General features: G+C 37.4%; 1 protein-coding gene across 1 annotated transcript; it reads left to right on the forward strand.

Annotated features, from left to right (window-relative positions):
* The first annotated feature begins 3,406 nt into the window (after window positions 1-3,406).
* On the forward strand, window positions 3,407-19,856 carry LOC121855592. Its single transcript, XM_042350639.1, has 13 exons — window positions 3,407-3,497; window positions 3,871-3,987; window positions 8,128-8,301; window positions 10,564-10,854; window positions 11,770-11,846; window positions 12,133-12,201; window positions 12,638-12,665; window positions 13,475-13,625; window positions 14,617-14,744; window positions 16,544-16,613; window positions 18,373-18,526; window positions 18,790-18,906; window positions 19,632-19,856. Exons 1-13 carry the CDS (start codon window positions 3,485-3,487, stop codon window positions 19,713-19,715), a joined length of 1,473 nt encoding a protein of 490 aa, XP_042206573.1. The 5' UTR covers window positions 3,407-3,484; the 3' UTR covers window positions 19,716-19,856.
* Window positions 19,857-20,198: the final 342 nt, after the last annotated feature.

The following is a 20,198-nucleotide window of genomic DNA, read 5'->3' on the forward strand; positions in this document are numbered from 1 at the left end:
CAACCTTAGGCAGTGCAATGCATCATGGGTATTACTTTAGTTGGGCAAAACAATATTTATGAATTTTAACCATCAAAATATTTGTCTAAAGCAAGATCTTTGATATACATTACAGTACCTGCATCGAACAATGTTTTACATACACTAAAATTACAGTATCTTTGACATCTCTGTTTGGAGTTGGACATGAAGATTAGTAATACAGTACTGTACTGTAATCATAATATACAGTAATGGTTGCCCCTTGTATTTGAGGCTGGCAAGCCCTAAGGTCACCAAGGTACGAATCTCCATAAGGTGTTAAAGTTGTTGCCAACACAATGGCTACACCTTGAGTTAACAAAGGAATAACCCAGGAAATTAAACAACTAATCAACTGTGCTGGCTAATGAATACCACAGAACACAAGCTTCTAATCAATTAATTTACAGGTCCCCAATACTGCTGGGTGTAACAGCAAGTAGCAAAAAGGAACTTGCCCATTGTTTTACCCTGCATGCCTGGGGATTAATCCCAGGCCACTGGTTTGTGAGGTGGTTACAGTATAGTGACCATTACAGTTCACCAATAGGGATAGCCCACCTGGGGACAGGTCGCCGAACTCCATCGGGACTGGGGGGGGGGCATAAATAAATACAGAAATGGAAAATAAAAATAAAAAACATCAACAGTGAGGAACAATATACAGATACATTTTGTTTTGTCAAAATAATAGAAACAATTGAGACCCTGCAATTGTGTGTAAATGAGGCAGAAAGTCAGTCGCATCAGCAACCTGGGACTTGGTCACAATTTTTGTGATGCCATATGGCAGCAAAGAACACCAAACCTTACCCAATCTTTCCTAACCTATAAAACACTTACTGTACTAAACACTGAAAATACAAATAAGGTAAGTGTTTTATAGGTTTAGGATCTTTACAGGTTAGGTCTGCAACGAAAACCATAGACTAAAACAATTTAGGCTAAAAATAGTAACATTTCAATGTAGAACATTGAAAGTTTAAAAGACTATAATTTTTTTGCTATTCATTTCTCCCCTCCAAAAAAGGGTGAACAACATTTTTGGAATCAACATAAAAATCTATGTTAGAAAAATATACAGTATTTACATTTTTAAGTGTGCACCACAAAACCGAAAAGATCCAGGATACTCTTGTGCTAGTTTAGTATGTTTCTGTGGTTCCAAACTTTCTTCCTTTTCCCCTGCCAAGAGAGAGTCCTCGGACGTTTTTTCCTCACCTTTGTGTTGGTGATACAGTACAGCAGTAACACATGTATCTCACCAATATGTTATGTGTTTGAGTTCTGCATGGTCAGGACAAAAGCCCCCTGGATATAACCCCTCGTTAAAAGTTCAAAATAGGTTAGGTTCATAAACTGTAAACTATAAATAATAAAAATAATGATAATTAAAGTCTTATAATTATTTGTGCTAGGGGGCTTTTGTCCTACACTCGGCCGGGCTCACATCAGAAGTGTGACCTTACCAAACATAACAGGTTTTCCAGACTCCGGTTTCCTCCCGAATGACAAGTAAGCTGATAAGTGTCAGAATTATACAAAAAAGCAAAAGTTGTAAGAACTAACAGTTCATCGTCAAAATCTTTGGTAAATATTCATTTAATGGCTGTGGTTGTTATTCTCATAACAATTTCGACTCCCAAATCACTGTCGAAACCAAACTTAACCAAACCAAAACCTCCAATGTATTCCTAAAACAAATGAATCTCTTCACAACCACAAAAACCTACCTAACTACTGTAAATTAGTGTTTGTAAACTGATTTCATTTGTTTTAGGAATACATTGGAGGTTTTCTTGTAGTTAGTTAGGTACTAAACTACAATAGTTCGGTACTAATTTACAGTAGTTGTGAACTGCATACCATATTTCCATGGGTGACAAAAAATAAAATAACTTAAATGTCGCTTAGGTTACTAAATGGTAACCCGAATGTACAGTACAGTACAAGCTGCTAATAGAGTTTGACGAATCCATTTGTCAGGCTCGTAAAATTTAACTCGACATTTGGAATTGCTCTTTGGACTTATTGCCCGGAATGTTTTTTAAAAAAAATATTGTATGTTAAATAATTTCGTCTATTGTTAGTTAAATAAAATATTAAAGTGATATCCCTGCAGTGAAGGGGTGAGGAACCTTTGAGAGTCCATCTTTGTGTCTTAACATTACTGTAGCGAGTTTAGAGATCTATTCGGACTTTATCAATGTCAACACGCCCTTATCCACCCCGGTAATTCATAAATAGAGCTACCTACTGTAATTTAGCACCTATCACATTAAAAAATGAATAAAGTATATACCTAGTACATTACCTTAAGTACCATGGGTTTTGTATAGTGAGAAAATAATGTAAGACTAACCTAACCTAACAAGCACTGGTAGTACCTAATGTGAAATATAACACTTGTAAACTATTACCTCAACAATCTACCAAACACATTTTGTATCATCTTGGACCAGGAATGCATTACAAGATAAATTATAATTTGTGAGTAGCGAGATGTGGAGACGAAAATGATTCCGGGACTTAGAAACCTTCCATATCAAGATATGTTAATGAAACTAAACTTGCATTCCCTAGAAAGACGAAGAGTGCGGGGAGATATGATAGAAGTATTTAAGTGGGTGAAAGGAATCAATAAAGGGGATATAGATAAAGTTCTTATAATATCCGAGCAGGATAGGACTCGGAGCAACGGATTCAAGTTGGATAAGTTTAGGTTTAGGAGGGAGATAGGAAGGAACTGGTTCATACATAGGGTGGTGGACGAGTGGAACAAGCTTAGCAACTTTGTAGTAAGTGCGGGAACTCTGGAGAGTTTCAAAAGGAGGCTAGATAGATTCATGGATGATAGAGAGTGGTAGTAACTCTCGACAGGAGCTGCCATGCACAGGCCAACCGGCCTATTGCAGACTCCTTATTTTCTTATGTTCTTCTTATGTTATGTATATTGCCTTTAAAAAATAATTACGACTCGGGTGGCACCTTAGGGATAATAATAAGTAGCCCGGAATGTTTAGAAGTGCTGGGCCTTCTATTTTGAAAATTGTAAGTTTAAAACTGACTTATCAATGAAATCTCATTGACTTGACCTTATAAACAATGCAATTTAAACTGATCCAGGTATTAGATATATTGAATATTTATCGGAATAAAGCCAAATAACCAATTTGAGAAATGTATTCCCAAACCATGGAAAGATGATGTTAAAATAGGTTACGAACTGAACTGAGTAATTACTTATGAGGAGATAAAAGATAATAATAATAATAATAATTAATATTTATTAATTTTAACTTATAAGACTAATATTAACCATACTACCAATATTAATTTTTACTACTAATAAATATTTGGTTCAAGATGTTCGTAGTAGTTTTACCAACACTAGACACTGTTGTGGCGAGGTGGTGAGACGCTCCTCAACCACTGAAGACAAAACTAAAAAACAAAATTAATAATGGCAGACGAGGGTGAGGCCTTTACACTGTGATATGTTGATAGTGATAAATTTAATATACAGCCACTTATTAGATAGCTAGGAGGTGTGTGCAGAAGAGGAATTTGTTGTCACGTAGTAAAAGAAATGATTGTGTCTTGAGCTATTTATTTGCGTCAATATTTAACAATTAACTCTTTTGATCAGGCTATTAATATTTAAATTTGTGCGTCTGAATGAAGGAGTAATCTTCACCTTCATTACGGGATGCTTCTTTATATCTTATTGGCTAACACCAGATGAATTTACTAGACCCCCATGCCTAAAGGGTTAGCCCTATAGTAAATTCCTGTCATGAATTTATGCTTGATACAATTGAGTTTACGAGGTGTTTATTATACTTTCAGGTGTTGAGAGTGTAATACGTGCAAACCGTGGTCTAGCAGCGATCCTGGCCAACATTGGGCGAGGGAACGAAGGAAAAAAAGATGATGACAGATTTAAGAAGCCATTTCCTCCAAAAGGTGAGGCAGACAGTCTATACAGTTATCTTGTCAGGTTTCAGAGCCAGGTGAATCAGGTTAAAGTATAAAGTACAGTACAATACCTCCAACATATTTTGGTAAAATTATCAATTCAGTCATCCCTGGATTTAGTTATCCAACCTAACCATCCTTACCTAACCTACATAATTTCAACCTAACCTAACCTAACCTAACCTAATTTAACCCAACCTAACCCAACTTAACCCATCATAAAATTCGGTGTACCTCCAACTCGGCCCATCTTAAATAGCCAACTCGGCCCACACATTACTACCTCGGCCCACCTTGCACACTTCAAAGTAGCTAACTAGGGGTCTGACTAATTACCCAAATGTAGCCAAATATAGCCGGAATGAAGTCAAATAATGGTCCTAGATGAATAAATCGGACTGCTAATCACTTCTCGACTAGTATTTGGTGTCACAAAGTCACAAAAAATTGGTAAACTTACTTTAATCTGAGTTAATAGATCGAGTGCATGTACCTAACCTAACCTAATCTAACCTCGACTAGTATTTGGTGTCACGAAGTCACAAAAAATTGGTAAACTTAATTTAATCTGAGTTAATAGATCAAGTGCATGTACCTAACCTAATCTAATCTAACCTAACCTAACCTAACCTAACCTAACCTAACACAACACAACTCAGATTAAATTAAGTTTACCAATTTTTTTTTTACTTTATGACACCAAATAATAATCGAGAAGTGATTCACAACCCGAATTACGCTTGTACGACCATCATTTGACTTCATTGCGGCTACATTTGGCTACATTTGGGTAATTCCTCGCTCCGTCGGTACATGCACGCGATCTATTAACTCAGATTAAAGTAAGTTTACCAATTTTTTGTGACTTTCTGACACCAAATACTAGTCGAGAAGTGATTAGCAGTCCGATTTATTCATCTAGGACCATTATTTGACTTCATTCCGGCTATATTTGGCTACATTTGGGTAATTAGTCGGACCGGCTAACTAGAGGTTCAGGAATGAGTTTGAGATATGTTTTATGTCTCTTTTGGTTCACTGAAACACAAAAAGTGTGAATGAGTGAACACTGAGGGTTCACTCGGTATGAAGGAGGAATTTTATGAGTTTATGTTAGTAGAACGTGATCAATGAACCGTGATTCACATTCGAAACTTGTGCTTCTCCAGGTGATTTCTAATAGGGTTTGAAATCATTGCTTCCAGCAATTTGCTTACAATTGATGTTGAACTGATTGGACGGTAGTCAGAGGATAGTGAACTATCTCCCTTCTTGAAAATTGGTATCACATTCGCTATCCTCCAGGATTCTGGTACTACACCCGATTTTAATGACATGTTTAACAAATTTACTTAGGGCATACTGAGCTCTTCCTTACATTCCTTTAATGCTCTGGCAACTATATCATCGGAGTAATTATTCAGGACTAACCCGCAGCTGAAATTGATCGAAAACAATTATAAAAACTCCGGATTTTCTGGAGGTTTTCTTTAGAGTGAACACTGTTGAAGTTTGTGCAAATGTGTTTAAAAAATGGATATTTTTAAAATAAACGTAACTTAACATTTGTGAGTATGAAAAACAGACCAAACCAACCTAACCAAACAAACCTACCTAACCTTACCTGACTTCCTTACCGGTGGGCTCCCCCCCCCTGTACCCCCCGGTATATTAAACAGAAAGAACTTACTATGATTATGGTGAAATTTGAGGCATTTACTGTCATGGCGGGTAACGTTGAGCCACGGCGTTGTGGAAGTGATGAACAAATTTCTTTCCAGTCTGAAAGCACAGGAATTCCCTCAGTCTCTATTTAACGGAACAATGTTGTGGTCTTTGAATAATTGAAGAGTCTCGTCTTTATCCCTTAATTCGCAAATTACGTCCATATAAGACCGGCGACAACCTTCACATGTCATGCTGAAAATGAAACTGCTGTGGGCCCGGGGAAAAGCACAGAACCATAGCGCGGCCTCATTACCAAGAGGAAGACAAATTAGTGGGCTCATAGGCGCCTAATTATTTATGAAACAAAGAATTTGCACAAGAAATGATTATCATATCACAACTCCTGATGAAAATAATGAAAGAAAATAAACTAATAAAAATAACTCGTCCGCAGATTAGTCGTATATATATTAACCGTCATCGGGACCTGGTGACTTATTAGGCTTTAGCTTGTCTCTTTGCTTACCAACATCGTTACTAGTCACTACTGTCTCACTTAATCTATTTTCTTCACTGTCTCTGTATATAGTCGCACCGGCTATATCATATTTAAATTTTCGATGGTGAAAACTGTTGAAAAATACCTGTTCAGATTATTGCTCATTTCTCCGTCGTTATAAGTTAGCGCACCTGTATTGGTCCAATTTTGTCTCATGTTTTAGTTTGATACATTTGAAAGAATTCCTTGGGGTTTGACTTCGCCTCCCTTGCTACCTTCAGTTCATTATTCCTCTTTGCTTTTCTTATCTCAGTCTTAACCCTACCGGCCAATACCTTATAATAATCTCGGAAGTAAACTTCTCGATTTAGTCACCAACCTATAGCCTTCCTTTGGCCAATAATATTCTTTAAATAATTATGTATCCATTTGAGGTCATTGTTATTTGTGCATTAAGTAACTCATTATTTAAATTGTTATGAAACTCATCAACCTCAGATCTCGTGATCAGGCTATCCTTAACCGTCATATTTTGTGAGGGTGTCGTTGTCAGGTCTCCAGGTAGAGTGGTCTTAATTGTGAACTAAATGTAAAATATAAAATTATATATGTAAAAGTTAAAAGACCACCTCCACATATGTACATTAATATATTTATAATATAGAATGAAAAGATAATTAATAACAAATCAATTCCCCCCCCCTTAAAATCTATGCTGCTTTTTATCATTCATGCAAAAATTTGTAAACTTTTACTTTTTAGTCCGAGTTTGTTAACCTAAGTGGCCTGAGTTGGTTATCCGAGATGGTCCGAGTTGGTATTTGATGGTCTGAGTTGGATTTGGGCCGAGTTGGACTGTAACCCTAAAATTCGCTAGATGACCGAAACGATGATACTTCCCACATTTTAACCATTTCATATTTATGCCAGACCTACAATTGTGTAGGGTAATATCTGTTTGTGCATTAATGTGTATATCTTTATGTAAAAATATGTGTGTATGGGAGTACAGGACTGTACTTGTGGTAAAGAACTACCATATACTGTACTGTATTTTAGAATATTCCACATTACAGCACCACCAGCACCAGGATTTGTTTAATTTCGTTCATTTTTTCCACAAATGTTCTTATCATTATAGTAACTATTTTGAAAGAGGCGATAACTTTGTATTTTAATTATAAGTTTTCTCTCTATCTACAATTATAAATCACCTGTAGTGGACAGGGCATGAAGGATGAGGGAAATTGCAGGATAAAAACATGGTTAATAACTGATCATGTGACACTAAAATGAAGTCTCTACATGCTTTGCACAGGAAGAAATTAAATTTTTATATTAAATATTCGGCCGAAAATTCTGTCCTGTTAGCGCGTATTCTCGTCCGATTGTAAACAAATAAATTCAGATTCCAGTCTTACTTAAATTGTTAACAAACGAGTTGTGTCCATAACATGCACAAATCCCATATAATTTTCTCTGCTCAGTAGGTTCTTAACCTTATTCAATTTATAAATGATGATCATCATATTGTTAGAATTGAAGTTACTGTGGGTAAGGTTAGGTAGGTTCTTTGGTTGGTTAAGTTCTAGTTAATGTTTTCTCTTTTAAAATACTTACTATAATGATAAGAACATCTGTGGAACATTGAACAAAATCAAACAACTCCTTCTGGTGGTAGCAGTGTTCTCATACATTACCCGTGATAATAATTCACCCTTTAGGCAGCAGGCAGGGTCGATCATACCCGGAATGTCAGTAGGAATAATTGCTGGCTTTTCTTCATCCATAGTCTTAAGAAATATGACCCAAGTAAGAGAAAGAAATGTGAAAAATACTAAGATAGAGATAACAGTGGGAGTTACAGTAATAGATAATGAATTGATTTATTGCAGTTTCTCATGAGATGTGTGTTGGTGTGCTTGTCAGAATATTTACACGTCTTCCTTCAATATTTACAGCAAAGGTGCCCAGAAAAATACCGCAGCCACAGAAACAACCACAGAAACAGGAACAGCAACAAGGATTTGACCTGGACACCACAGTAGAATTTTCAGGATGGGAAGACATCAGTTCACATCAAAACATTGGTTTTCAGGGGGAATACACAAAGGACGATTGTGACTCAAGAGCAGGTGAGCTTTTATAATACAGTATTTATTACCTTTGTGTGTGTGTGTGTGTGTTTCAGAATTTGATTTGAGTTTCATGATGCATAATGGTATAGATTGATGTTGTTGGCACAGAATCTTGAGCATAATAAATAAAGTAAGTCATATACCATTTGAAGAACAATAAAACATGAAAAAATATAAAGGTATAGCCCTCCCGGGAACAGGTCACTGACCCATATCTGGGGAACAAGAAACAAATTGTATACAAAAAAACAAATGGAAAAAATAAAACAGATGAAGAGTAAGAAATAATATATTGTGTACAGTATATATTGTATGTAAATGACAACACATTATGCTTCCAAAATCTTCCCAGGTGGTAGTACCTCCCTGTTTGATAGCTGCCTACTACCTACTACCTTGGAGTATTCAAAAGAAACACACACTGTGGAGGCACTGAAACCCTCAGAGCCTCAGGGGGAATAACATAGAAAGTAGGAAGTTTAAATATGTGGTGCACACAAAAAATGCAGATCCTGCGATAATTGTTGTGTACAGTCAAAACACAGACATCAAAGAGTTAGACGCACACACATACAGTAAATAATTGACTGCAAAATGAATGTGGACATGCTCATACTCATGAAGAATTAAGAGCCTTTTTCAAGTTTTATTACAGCACAGTACCTGCTTATGGTATTACTGTATTTTGGTCTTGTTTGCAAAATGATTTGAGTTCACGATACATAGTTCCTTCTTGTCACACTTTATATTTCTTCCTGGGAATGATTTAATGTGTGGCATTGTGGTCGCATGAATCCCAGTCACAAGACTTTCTAAGAGGAATAACTTACAGAACCAGAAAGTCAGGGAGACAACCACATAAACTATGCTTGGTTTGTGACAAATTCCTCTATGTGGCAAGAAAATACATAATCAGGATGAGAAAAGTGTCTTTATGATGGGTCACCTGGAGGACAAACTTATTTGTTTTGAACAGAACCCCAGAGTTTAGCTACTACTCACTGCACAGCATTGTGCGTTATCATATTGAAAAATTTAACTTAGTCTGACAGGCTGTTTCGTTTGTTTTGTCTGCCATACGATATTTAACTTATTTTTTATACCGTTGAGAGTTTGAAATTGTTTACATTTCTATAATGTGAAAAAATTCAAGTTAATGAATAATACAATGAAAAGTAAGTTATATGGGATTGAGTACAGTATGTTATAGGATAATTGAGTAAACTGATATGTACTGTACTTTGGAAGGTGAAGTCACTTGTGTACTGTACAGTCAATCCTCACATTACGCGGTCCCGCATTCCGCGTTTCACCGTTAACGCGGTGCCTTGCCAGAACCTAACATGCTCACATTCCGCGGTCGTGAACCCCATTACGCGGAGAGCGGCTGGCAAGCCGCGCCATTTTTGGATCCAAACCTCCCGCCATCCGCCATGTTGTGTAAGAGGCGCGAAAATGGTGCGCACAAGGTCGCCCAGTCATCAAAACATTACCGAGTTCTTTACCCGCCACCCACCACAACCGGCCCAAGTCAGTGATAGTGATAATTATAGTGAGGATATGGACTTATATGGACTTTGAGGGGTTTAACAAAGAGGCCCTGCAAGCCTCTGTGGTGGATAGTGATACAATTGATACCAGTGATACAGGTGAGGGCCAATACTCTGCCCTCTGCCTCGGAACCAACCCCCCATCCCCGTGTGCCCAGCCATCTTTTCTACTAATGTAAGTGTTAAAAAACCTAATATTGTTGATATTTCTCTTAATTATTAATTGTGTGTGCATGCCATCATAAAGTTAAGATAATATTTTTACTACAACATAGTTGTGTGTCGTCAAAAAGTGGAGTTTGGGGATCGGCCTGGACTCCATTTCAATTAATCCCATATGTTATGTTGTTCACTTTACGCGTTCCTCACTTTCCGCGGTACCCTCCGGGTTACATTAACCGCGTAATGTGAGACCCAACTGTATATGAAATATTATGTGCTTACATCATAAGATAACCATATTATCTGGTGTTGTCACGTGACTGCTGGGCTGGCAAGCAGAATCTTTGTACTTTATACCACTGAGTGATAAAGTTTTATTGTCAAACTCAAAGCTGAGAGAGAGAAGACTAATTGAAATCTCTGCATAAGAACAACTTAATAGTTTTAGCTCAGTCATTGTTTTTGATGGTGGTTTCTCCGTCACCACAAACCTATTAATGCTTCCTCTGTGTTACTTTAGGGAGTAGAATAATAAATATATCCACAGGATTTGAACTTGACACTTCTCAAGATGAGAAGACAGACAACAAAATACACAGGCAGGAACAAGACACAGACGTTGGCGACCACATAAACAAACAAGATGGAGATAGTGGTGATAGCAGCGAACAGAGAGAAGAAGCTAAAGGAAAACGAGCCGCTGATAATACCACTCAAATTAGCCATAACAAAGATGAAGACGTCTACGGTCCAAAAGAGTTGAGCTCTTGGAGTGACATCTTAGAATACAATGATGACCACGACTCCGCATGGTTTGAAGCTGAAAACAAGAGATTGGGTGAGTAGTGTCAGTCACTCTCTTTATACGGTTCAGCGTGTGATTTGTTGTTGTTAACATTATTCTGTTAGTGTAAACCTAGAGAATACAGTACGTAGTTTGTTTGCTAATCCTTTTATTATTAAACTCCGTATATCATAGGGACACACTGCTAAACTCATGTCTGTCTGTAAGCTAGTTCTGATATGACAAAATGATTATACTGTAGACAGAACTGCAGTGTTGATAGAGATGCGTTGAGACAATGGGAAGAGCAGGACTGGATGCAAGAAAGTACGGTATAATTCTAAGATGGATGATACGAGAGACTGTAACTGGGAGGTGGATGATACGAGAGACTGTAACTGGGAGGTGGATGATACGAGAGACTGTAACTGGGATGTGGATGATACGAGAGACTGTAACTGGGAGGTGGATGATACGAGAGACTGTAACTGGGAGGTGGATGATACGAGAGACTGTAACTGGGAGGTGGATGATACGAGAGACTGTAATTGGGAGGTGGATGATACAAGAGACTGTAACTGGGAGGTGGATGATACGAGAGACTGTAACTGGGAGGTGGATGATACGAGAGACTGTATAACTGGGAGGGATGAGAGGAAAGAAAAGGGAAGAACAAGGAAGTGATAGGAAGAGAAAGGATTGGGGGAGGTAGAGGAGGAAGGAGAGAGGCAGTAGGAAGGAGTGAGGGAGGTAGAGGAGGAAGGAGAGAGGCAGTAGGAAGGAGTGAGGGAGGTAGAGGAGGAAGGAGAGAGGCAGTAGGAAGGAGTGAGGGAGGTAGAGGAGGAAGGAGAGAGGCAGTAGGAAGGAGTGAGGGAGGTAGAGGAGGAAGGAGTGAAATATTGTGTGTGTGCATAACTAAAAACTCTTGTTATAATTATTTTCATACCGTACATGTTTGTTTTCTCCTAGCTGAAAAGTATGGTGGTACATTCATCATAGTGAAGTACACAGACAGCCAGCCAGTAAGGGTGGGATACTATTGTGAGGTAGGTGTGGCAGTGCTGTGTTTTCTCACTCTAGTTTGGGTGTGAGTATTCTCCATGAAGGTAAAGCGTTATTAAATGCTTTTGAAATTATAGCTGTGTAGTGTATAACCTGAGATATATTTAGTTGCCGTAAGAACAAATGACTCGTACAAAGAGTTTCAAGATTACTTTATCAAATTTCCTATACTGTACCTCGAGTAGTACAGTCTAATTTAACTTTGTGTATTATTTTTTATATTTAGATAACCATTATTTCAAGTAATGACATGAACTTCCTTGATTACAGCTTTGTTTTGCAGAAATGAATGCAAAGAAGTCCTTGGAATCACATTGCATGGGTATGAAGCATTTGAGGGTAAGAATAAATCATTTTAGTTCTCTGACTTGGGGTAATGTGTCTACTTTATATACACATCTTTACCCAAAAAAATTATTCATTATTTAAATACTCCCTGGCCTGTATAGTGTAGTGTAGGTTGACTATAGTACTATCATCACTTGATGTTTGTGTGTGTGTTAACCTAAGAATTATTCAGGATAACTAAATAGCCTTATAGTTTGGAATATATTGATTTGGAACTAGGTCAATATTATGACTCAGAGATGTGTATGTGTAGTTTTGGGGTCAGGGTCACTTAATTAGCAGGCAGGGCAAGGGGCCTGTTGTGTATAAACAGTGCAAGCATTCATGGCAATCTGTAAGGCAGGCAGTGTGTATTACAGTGTTGTGAAACACCCTGTTTTCTGATTCTTCTTTTTTTTTAATTAATTCATTTTTTGCTTCATTTCAGAAAAAGAATATATGGGAAATGAATCAAGGTGAGTGTCTTACTTGTTGTGTAAGTATTATACATGTTGTGCTTGTTGAGTGTTTTGCCTAGTATTGTAATTGTCTTGTGAGGGTGTTGGAGGTTACCAGTAACTGTAAGATTGACAGCCATCATCAGTGGAAGTTAGCTGTAGGGGTGGCACCCATCATCAGTGGATGTTTTTTGTTCCTTGCATTCCATTTTTGTGCATACGGGGATGGAGTACAGCATCCTTAGCTACCATTTAAGGTTAAAATCAAAGTGAGATGCACATGTCTCCTCCACACTGTGTTTTATAAGTATGACCCCAGAATCATCTGAAAATGTCTTGGGTTTTATTAGGTTATAACCGTTTCAAGGGAATTTACACTTGAAGATCACCATTATGCACGATATTCATGCAATTGTACAGTAATCGAATTTGTAGTTTATGATGCCATATATAAATGCTAGTGTCACTTATCTCTTTCAGGTTATGTTAGGTTAGTTTACATTACCAATGTGTAGTTTATTAGGTTGGGTGAAGCTCGTAATGTTCCCTAAGTGTGGCTTGGTTAGGTTATGTAGGATTGGTTTAGTTTTGTGTGGTTTGTCAGGTTAGAATGCTGTGTTCATTTCCTGCACTACTACTGTATATCATTAAGTTACACCCCTTTATTGTGCTTATATATGTTGGCTTTTTCCAAGTAAGAAGTTTCTTATTTTCTTATGCAGAGTGGGTAATTTCATGTACTTTTAAGTAGGTGTTGTTGCTGTAGTAGTAATGGGAGTGGGGGATCAATTCTTTGAACATCAAAATGTGATTTTATGGTTTTACAGGAAAATCTGTTGAAGAAAAAATTGAAGCTCCTCCTGAAGAACCTAATAATAAAAATGAAGGCCAAGCAGGAAGGAGACAAGACCCACCACCTAGACGAGGTCGATCTGATAGGCCGCGACCTTCTCAGGGGCGTCCCCCACCACATCCGAGGTATTTGCAGTATAGTGTTCACTTACCACAGTCAAAATAGGATAAACTTGTAGAATCTTACCCATATACTTTACTTAATTATCCACTCCACGTCATCACTGTTGAAAATTTATGAGTACAGGATTAAAAAACTAGAGGCAGTGTTTTATAATGTGTCCCTTGGGTGTTAACTTACAAGGTTGATCAGCTTGGTCCACACCATAGCCTCTCTTACCTTACCCTGCCACAGACTAGTCCACTTCCATAATGATGTCACAGTTTTTGTGCATAATATTGTGGGTGAAAAGGGGGACTATATATAAAGATGGATGGTGATAGAATAACATGTAGTCAAGCACTTTTATAGACTTTTATGAACAAAAAAATTCTAGTTTTCTTACACCAACACTGCTGTGTAAATGATTCCACAATACTGTGTATGCTACACTTTAAGTTGGTTTACACATATGATGATTATATTGGATCAGGGTTAAAGAGCTCACCCCTCATCTATTGAGAGTTCAGAGCTTAAAAGCTGGAAACATTTCACGTATTGGTCACCTGCAAGTAAGTGAGGAACTCAATATTTGTGTCTTGGTAAGAAATTTTGAATTGTATGTGTTCCGAGAAAGGAAAAATAATGAAATTGTAGAAAGAGTAATGGAAGGGAAATAAAGTTTTTCTTGGGACGATACATGAAAATATGCAGAAATTAGGAGGCGAAATGGAAGTGTGAACAGAAAGTGGATTAGGTTATAGTATAGTAAGGTGGTAAGAACATTTTGAGAGAATGGAAAGATTAGTACCGGTAATTCAGATTTGGATGGTAGGAGGGTAAGGGGAAGACCTAGATGGCAATGGATGGATGGATAATAGATGAACATCCAGGAAACAGCAGTGTTTCTGAATGGTTGTACCATTACATAGCTTGCAGGTTCTTGACATTGTCTGTTCTCATTCCAGACAGTATTATACCTCATTGTTTTTATGGCTTATACAATTTTTCTTTCAGAGGTCACTATGAAAGTCGTGATCGTTCTGGATATGGTGGGAGAATGGGTTCAGCTGGGAGGGACTACAATCGCTATTATGATGATTATGATCGAAGGTCTCCATATGGTGGGGGTCGTTATGACAGGGGTAAGTTGTCTTACAGTTTTATGATGATATCTCCTCAAAACCTCTGCATTCTTCTGTTTGAATCATAGGAGGGGGCACAAATGGAGATGGTGGGGGGGGGATTCTAAGATAATGAGAGGTGAGGAGGGAACAGCAGAACAGAGATGGAAAAGGGAGGTGAAAGATGCACCAAGAAGCAACAGTGTGTGGACAAACAAGAGAACATGACATAGACTGATTTTTGTGAAAGGATGTAGTACTGCCCTGGGTAACCTAGACCTGGGATGTTGTGTAAGGGAAGCATCACATCAGAACTTTTACAACATTAAGAATGATGGAATAATGAATGAAGAGTAAATATGATTTGCCCTTATATCCAATTACCTTGCATTAAGTGGGGAAAGGCTTAATGCAGAAACAACATGAAGTTAAATGCCTGGGAGTTAGAAGAGGTGTGGAGATAGTTTACACTACAAAAGTAAGGTGGGTTGGGAAACAAATTACTGTAGTTTAAACAATGCTCTACATGACGGATTTTATTTTTTCTCTTTTTTTTATAGAAAAGAAAGAGCCATCATCAACAGAATGGTTGTCCAGTTAGATTTTCTATTTGGTTTATTTATCTTAAACAGATGAGCATTTGTATCCACTCCCAGTGGTAGTCCCTCCATCAACATCTGAGAAAGAGATCATGATGAGAAATGGCCCAAATATGGTATCCCCAAAAGTTTCTTTATTGTACGTCTCTATAGTACTGTAGTTTGTATCATGGTTTTGTTATTTGGTATTTTTAATTGTTCGTGTAATTTGTTTCTATATTACTGTACTTACCTTCATAAGTAAATGGATTTACAGTCCCCCAAAAAAGTATCGTTAGCCGTGGGGTCAATGTGATTTGTGGCGTTCCAAGCAATGTTGCTCGACCTGTTTTTTAACTATTGGTAGTTCTACATCCATGACCATTGAGCATGAATGAGTATATACATTATTAAACGATGTGACTCCCCCGAGGCTTCAGATCATACATTACAGGATTGAGTGGATGTCGTAAATGGATACCAATGCCATGCCAGTCAACAATGGGATCTTACGTCGAATGGAGCGAGGAATTATTGGAGAGACATCACAAGATGTGAGAGGTGCTATTATTGCCCTTCAAAACAATGTTATAATGCTGAGATAGTACGCAGAACTGGGGTGGACAAACCCGCAGAAGCACAATGGGTTAGGTACCATAAAGCAACTGGTGCCACCCTGAAACATTATTTCAGTGTTAAGTCAATGAATTTACATATCAGTAACATGACAGATCCCATTAGAATGATATTTTGTTTATTGCTGTAGCTGTTCACTCTAATATTAAGTACTATTGGCTTAGTCACTTCATAAATCAGTATGAATGAAACTCCTTGAGTACAACGATGTAATGGTGAAATGTCCATTTTGAGGTCTGTCTCAGTCTCGGTTATGATGTTCCAAAACATTTCCAATTAATATATATTTCAATGTCATTGTAAACATTAGTCAGTGGCTTGTTTACATATACCTTGCTTCTACCCAGCATGATACATACATAAGGACAGCTTAACGGATTTCTTGTTCTATTAAAGTATCCAGTATGCCATACATGGACGACTCCCTCCTCCCATCTCTAGCTGTTGCTGATATGGGGAGCAGGCATACCAACTTGGGGGGGACTGTACATCAGCAATAGAGATACAGTAGACCCTCAATTTAACACTAGAGTGACACCAAGAATTGTTATGCAGTATCAAAAGGTCCTGTGTGTTGTTATTGTCACTATATTATTATTATTTCAGGAAGATATGACAGAAGCAACGTTCCATACAGTGACAGGCAGACATATGATGACTTACATTACAGAAGCAGGTTTGTAGAATCACTTACTGTTAAAACTTAATGGAGTTTTTAGTGTATTTACCCGTCCTTCTTCATACCTTTCAATATATCGGATGCTTCATTTTGTCGGCAACTCCCTGTAAGGATATTTCCATGACCTCTCTGTTAGCCCCTACACAACAGCCATTATTAGTGGAAGTTAGCTGTAGACACAGTGACCATTATCAGTGGAAGTTAGCTGTAGACACAGTGACCATTATCAGTGGAAGTTAGCTGTAGGGACAGTGACCACTATCAGTGGAAGTTAGCTGTAGGGACAGTGGCCATTATCAGTAGAAGTTAGCTGTATGGACAGTGGCAGTTAGCTGTAGGGACAGTGGCCATTATCAGTGGAAGTTAGCTGTAGGGACAGTGGCCATTATCAGTGGAAGTTAGCTGTAGGGACAGTGACCATTATCAGTGGAAGTTAGCTGTATGGATGGCAGCCATTAGCAGTGGAAGTTAGCTGTAGGGACGGTGACCATTATCAGTGGAAGTTAGCTGTAGGGACAGTGGCCATTATCAGTGGAAGTTAGCTGTAGGGACAGTGGCCATTATCAGTGGCAGTTAGCTGTAGGGACAGTGGCCATTATCAGTAGCAGTTAGCTGTAGGGACAGTGACCATTATCAGTGGAAGTTAGCTGTGACCATTATCAGTGGACAGCAGTTAGCTGTAGGGACAGTGGCCATTATCAGTGGAAGTTAGCTGTAGGGACAGTGGCCATTATCAGTGGAAGTTAGCTGTAGGGACAGTGGCCATTATCAGTGGAAGTTAGCTGTAGGGACAGTGGCCATTATCAGTGGAAGTTAGCTGTAGGGACAGTGGCCATTATCAGTGGCAGTTTCTAGTTGCTTGCATTTACTTTTTAACATAATGAGGTGGAATAGGAGAATTCTTAGCCACCATTTAAGAGTTAATAAATATTGTAAGATGTCATGAGGAATAGTATAATTACTATAAGTATCAACATTTGAACCAGATCTCACCAATGTTATTCACTGACAGTATATGAAAAAAAGTGAAGAATACTGTTTCCGAATTTAGTAATACTGAAAAAGGACCAAGGGTTGAACAGGAAATTTGAAGGCGTCAACATTATATTATCTTACTTGTACTTCAACATAACACTTCCTTTGCACATCTGATGATACTAGATAATCTTTATATAATAGTCACTTTTGTTACCTTTTAACTAATATATTATCAGTCCAGTAAGGCAACGAGACAGACTAGTGAGAGTGCTTCCAGCATTGTCTGAATATCTTGTAATTATAAATAAATTTGCTATTAAATCTAATTTCACAAACCTTAGTGAGGATACTGTGGATAAGATCTTGAATGGGATTTCACTTGATTAGTCTGACATTTTATGATCTTTGTAAAATTTTCCAGAACATTAGAAACGTTGTTAACCCTTTTGTTGCATCTGTATCGTATACAATCATGTGGTTTTAAATTGGTACATGCACCTGAAGAGCAAAAATGCAGCTGTATTATAATTAAGTATTTTTCTACCAAGTTGAAATGTATATACGGTATTTGAACTCGGCAAAAAAAAACCTTTTTTTTTATTATACATTACTTGTATAACAGATTTTTATTTATTTTTATTTATTTTTTAATGTCCATACACAGGATATCCTGATTAATTACTGACGTCATAGTGAAAGGATTAAGAAATAATAAATTTGCCTTTAATATTTGCTTTTTTTGGGTCATACTGTAATCATCCATCACATCTTCTCATAGGGCTGATTCTGACCCATACCCTTATGAACGTAACAAACGCCGCACTCCACCTCCTCCAAGGATATCCTCAACCCAGAAAACCTTACCAGCTGTTCCACTACCACCCCTAGATGCTCCTGTTCATGGGCCAACTGGAACACTTCTCAAACAACTGGTATGTTAGCAGTTATAAGTAGAAAGTTGGTGGAAATGTAGATTAATTAAGTGAGAAGGTTGGTGTTAATGCCAATGAAGTACATGTTGAAATTATATTGTGAATTATTTTGAGAATGGAGAAAGTGTAGTTTTTTAACAAGAGTGTATTGAATAGGGTTGATAGCAGACAAATTATTGGATACAAGAATAACCAAAAATACTGATCTAATGTAAAACAGTTGTCGTTTGTTGCTAACATACTAAAAAGCAGTATTCTTTTAGTCTGACTGTGAGGTGAGGGATGAAAAGGATGTGGATCTTGCCTCCGATGTTATCACCATGCTTTTAAAGGGTCTCTCGGATTTCCACAGGAAACAAGGTTCTTCCAGTTCTGTTCATGTAAGTACAGTAATTGAAAATATCTAGTTTATAAATTAAACCATACTATGCTATCACATTGTAGCGTAAAGGAAATTTACAATTTAGGAGTCATTGGTATCTGTTAAGAAGAATGACAGTTGACTGCTGTGTGAAAGTGGAAAAGTGATGAGATGAAAGTTCCCTGATTAATCAGCGAAGAATGAATCACTGTAAAGCAGTGGTCATGTAGACAATGAATCGGTGTGAAACAGTGGTCATGTACAAGTCTTGGTTTTCATTGTCTTTTGAACATGTAGAGAAGAATTGTTATGGTAAGTTTTTGTTCCATATTAGTTATCAAAGACACTGGGAGAGGTATTTGATATATATTTGGTCCATCACATGACTCCATCCATCAATTGAGTGGTTGAGAACACAGTAATTCACACTACTAGCAATGGTTTTGTAACCATTCTATATACAATATAAGATAGTTGTATGACAGATCATTAACAGTTTCTTCTTGTACAGTACGCCATATAACTTTTTTTCTCGTGATTTTGCACTATTCTTCCACTTTTAGATATGAATGAAATACCATACTGGTTGATAAAGAAAGTTTTTAAGTTATTTTTAGCTTTAAAAGAACTTAATTATTAATATTCTTTAATTAAGAATCATGTGATTATTTATTGGTCAGCTAAGAAAATACAGTCATGCTGTAAAAAGAAATTTCAATTTAAATGTCTCTTTCTCTCCCACAGTTGATATCAGAGGCACAGATCAAATTTGACATTATGAAAGAGCTCATAAATGTGCCCAACCCAGAGGTGTCAACTTGGATGTGAACCACACAGATACAACAAACACCAGAATATCATAATGCAGCAGCCATTACTGAACAACCAGTAAGCTTCACCTTGGATGTGAATTATTGTACAAATGCAATAAACAGTAAAATATTTATGAAGTAAACACTATGAAAAAAATTCTTTAGATTTATCCCAGCATAAACTGGTCATGTAGAGGGGAAATATTTTTATATTTTTTAACAAAGTGCTCTGGGGATTGGTCCTGTAACAATAAATATTATAGGAAGGAAGATCTCAGCTCCCCTAAAAAAAAATACAGTATACAGTTGTACCCCACTTAACGCGGTCAATTGAACCCAGAGGGTCCTGTGGTAAGTGAAAACCGTGTTAAGTGAATAACAGAACATATGGGATTAATTCCAATAGAAACCAGCCCGACCCCCAAACTCCACTTTTTGACGACAAATAACTATGTTGTAGTAAAAATAACATCTTAATTTTATGATGGTACATGCACAC

The sequence above is a fragment of the Homarus americanus genome, unplaced genomic scaffold, assembly GCF_018991925.1.
Source record: "Homarus americanus isolate GMGI-L3 unplaced genomic scaffold, GMGI_Hamer_2.0 scaffold48406, whole genome shotgun sequence".
NCBI lineage: Eukaryota > Metazoa > Arthropoda > Malacostraca > Decapoda > Nephropidae > Homarus > Homarus americanus.

Coding starts and splice junctions, on each gene's coding strand:
- LOC121855592 (XM_042350639.1), top strand. Junction 3,988..8,127: donor GAAGCCATTTCCTCCAAAAG/GTGAGGCAGACA, acceptor CAATATTTACAG/CAAAGGTGCCCAGAAAAATA. Junction 12,202..12,637: donor TGGGTATGAAGCATTTGAGG/GTAAGAATAAAT, acceptor GCTTCATTTCAG/AAAAAGAATATATGGGAAAT.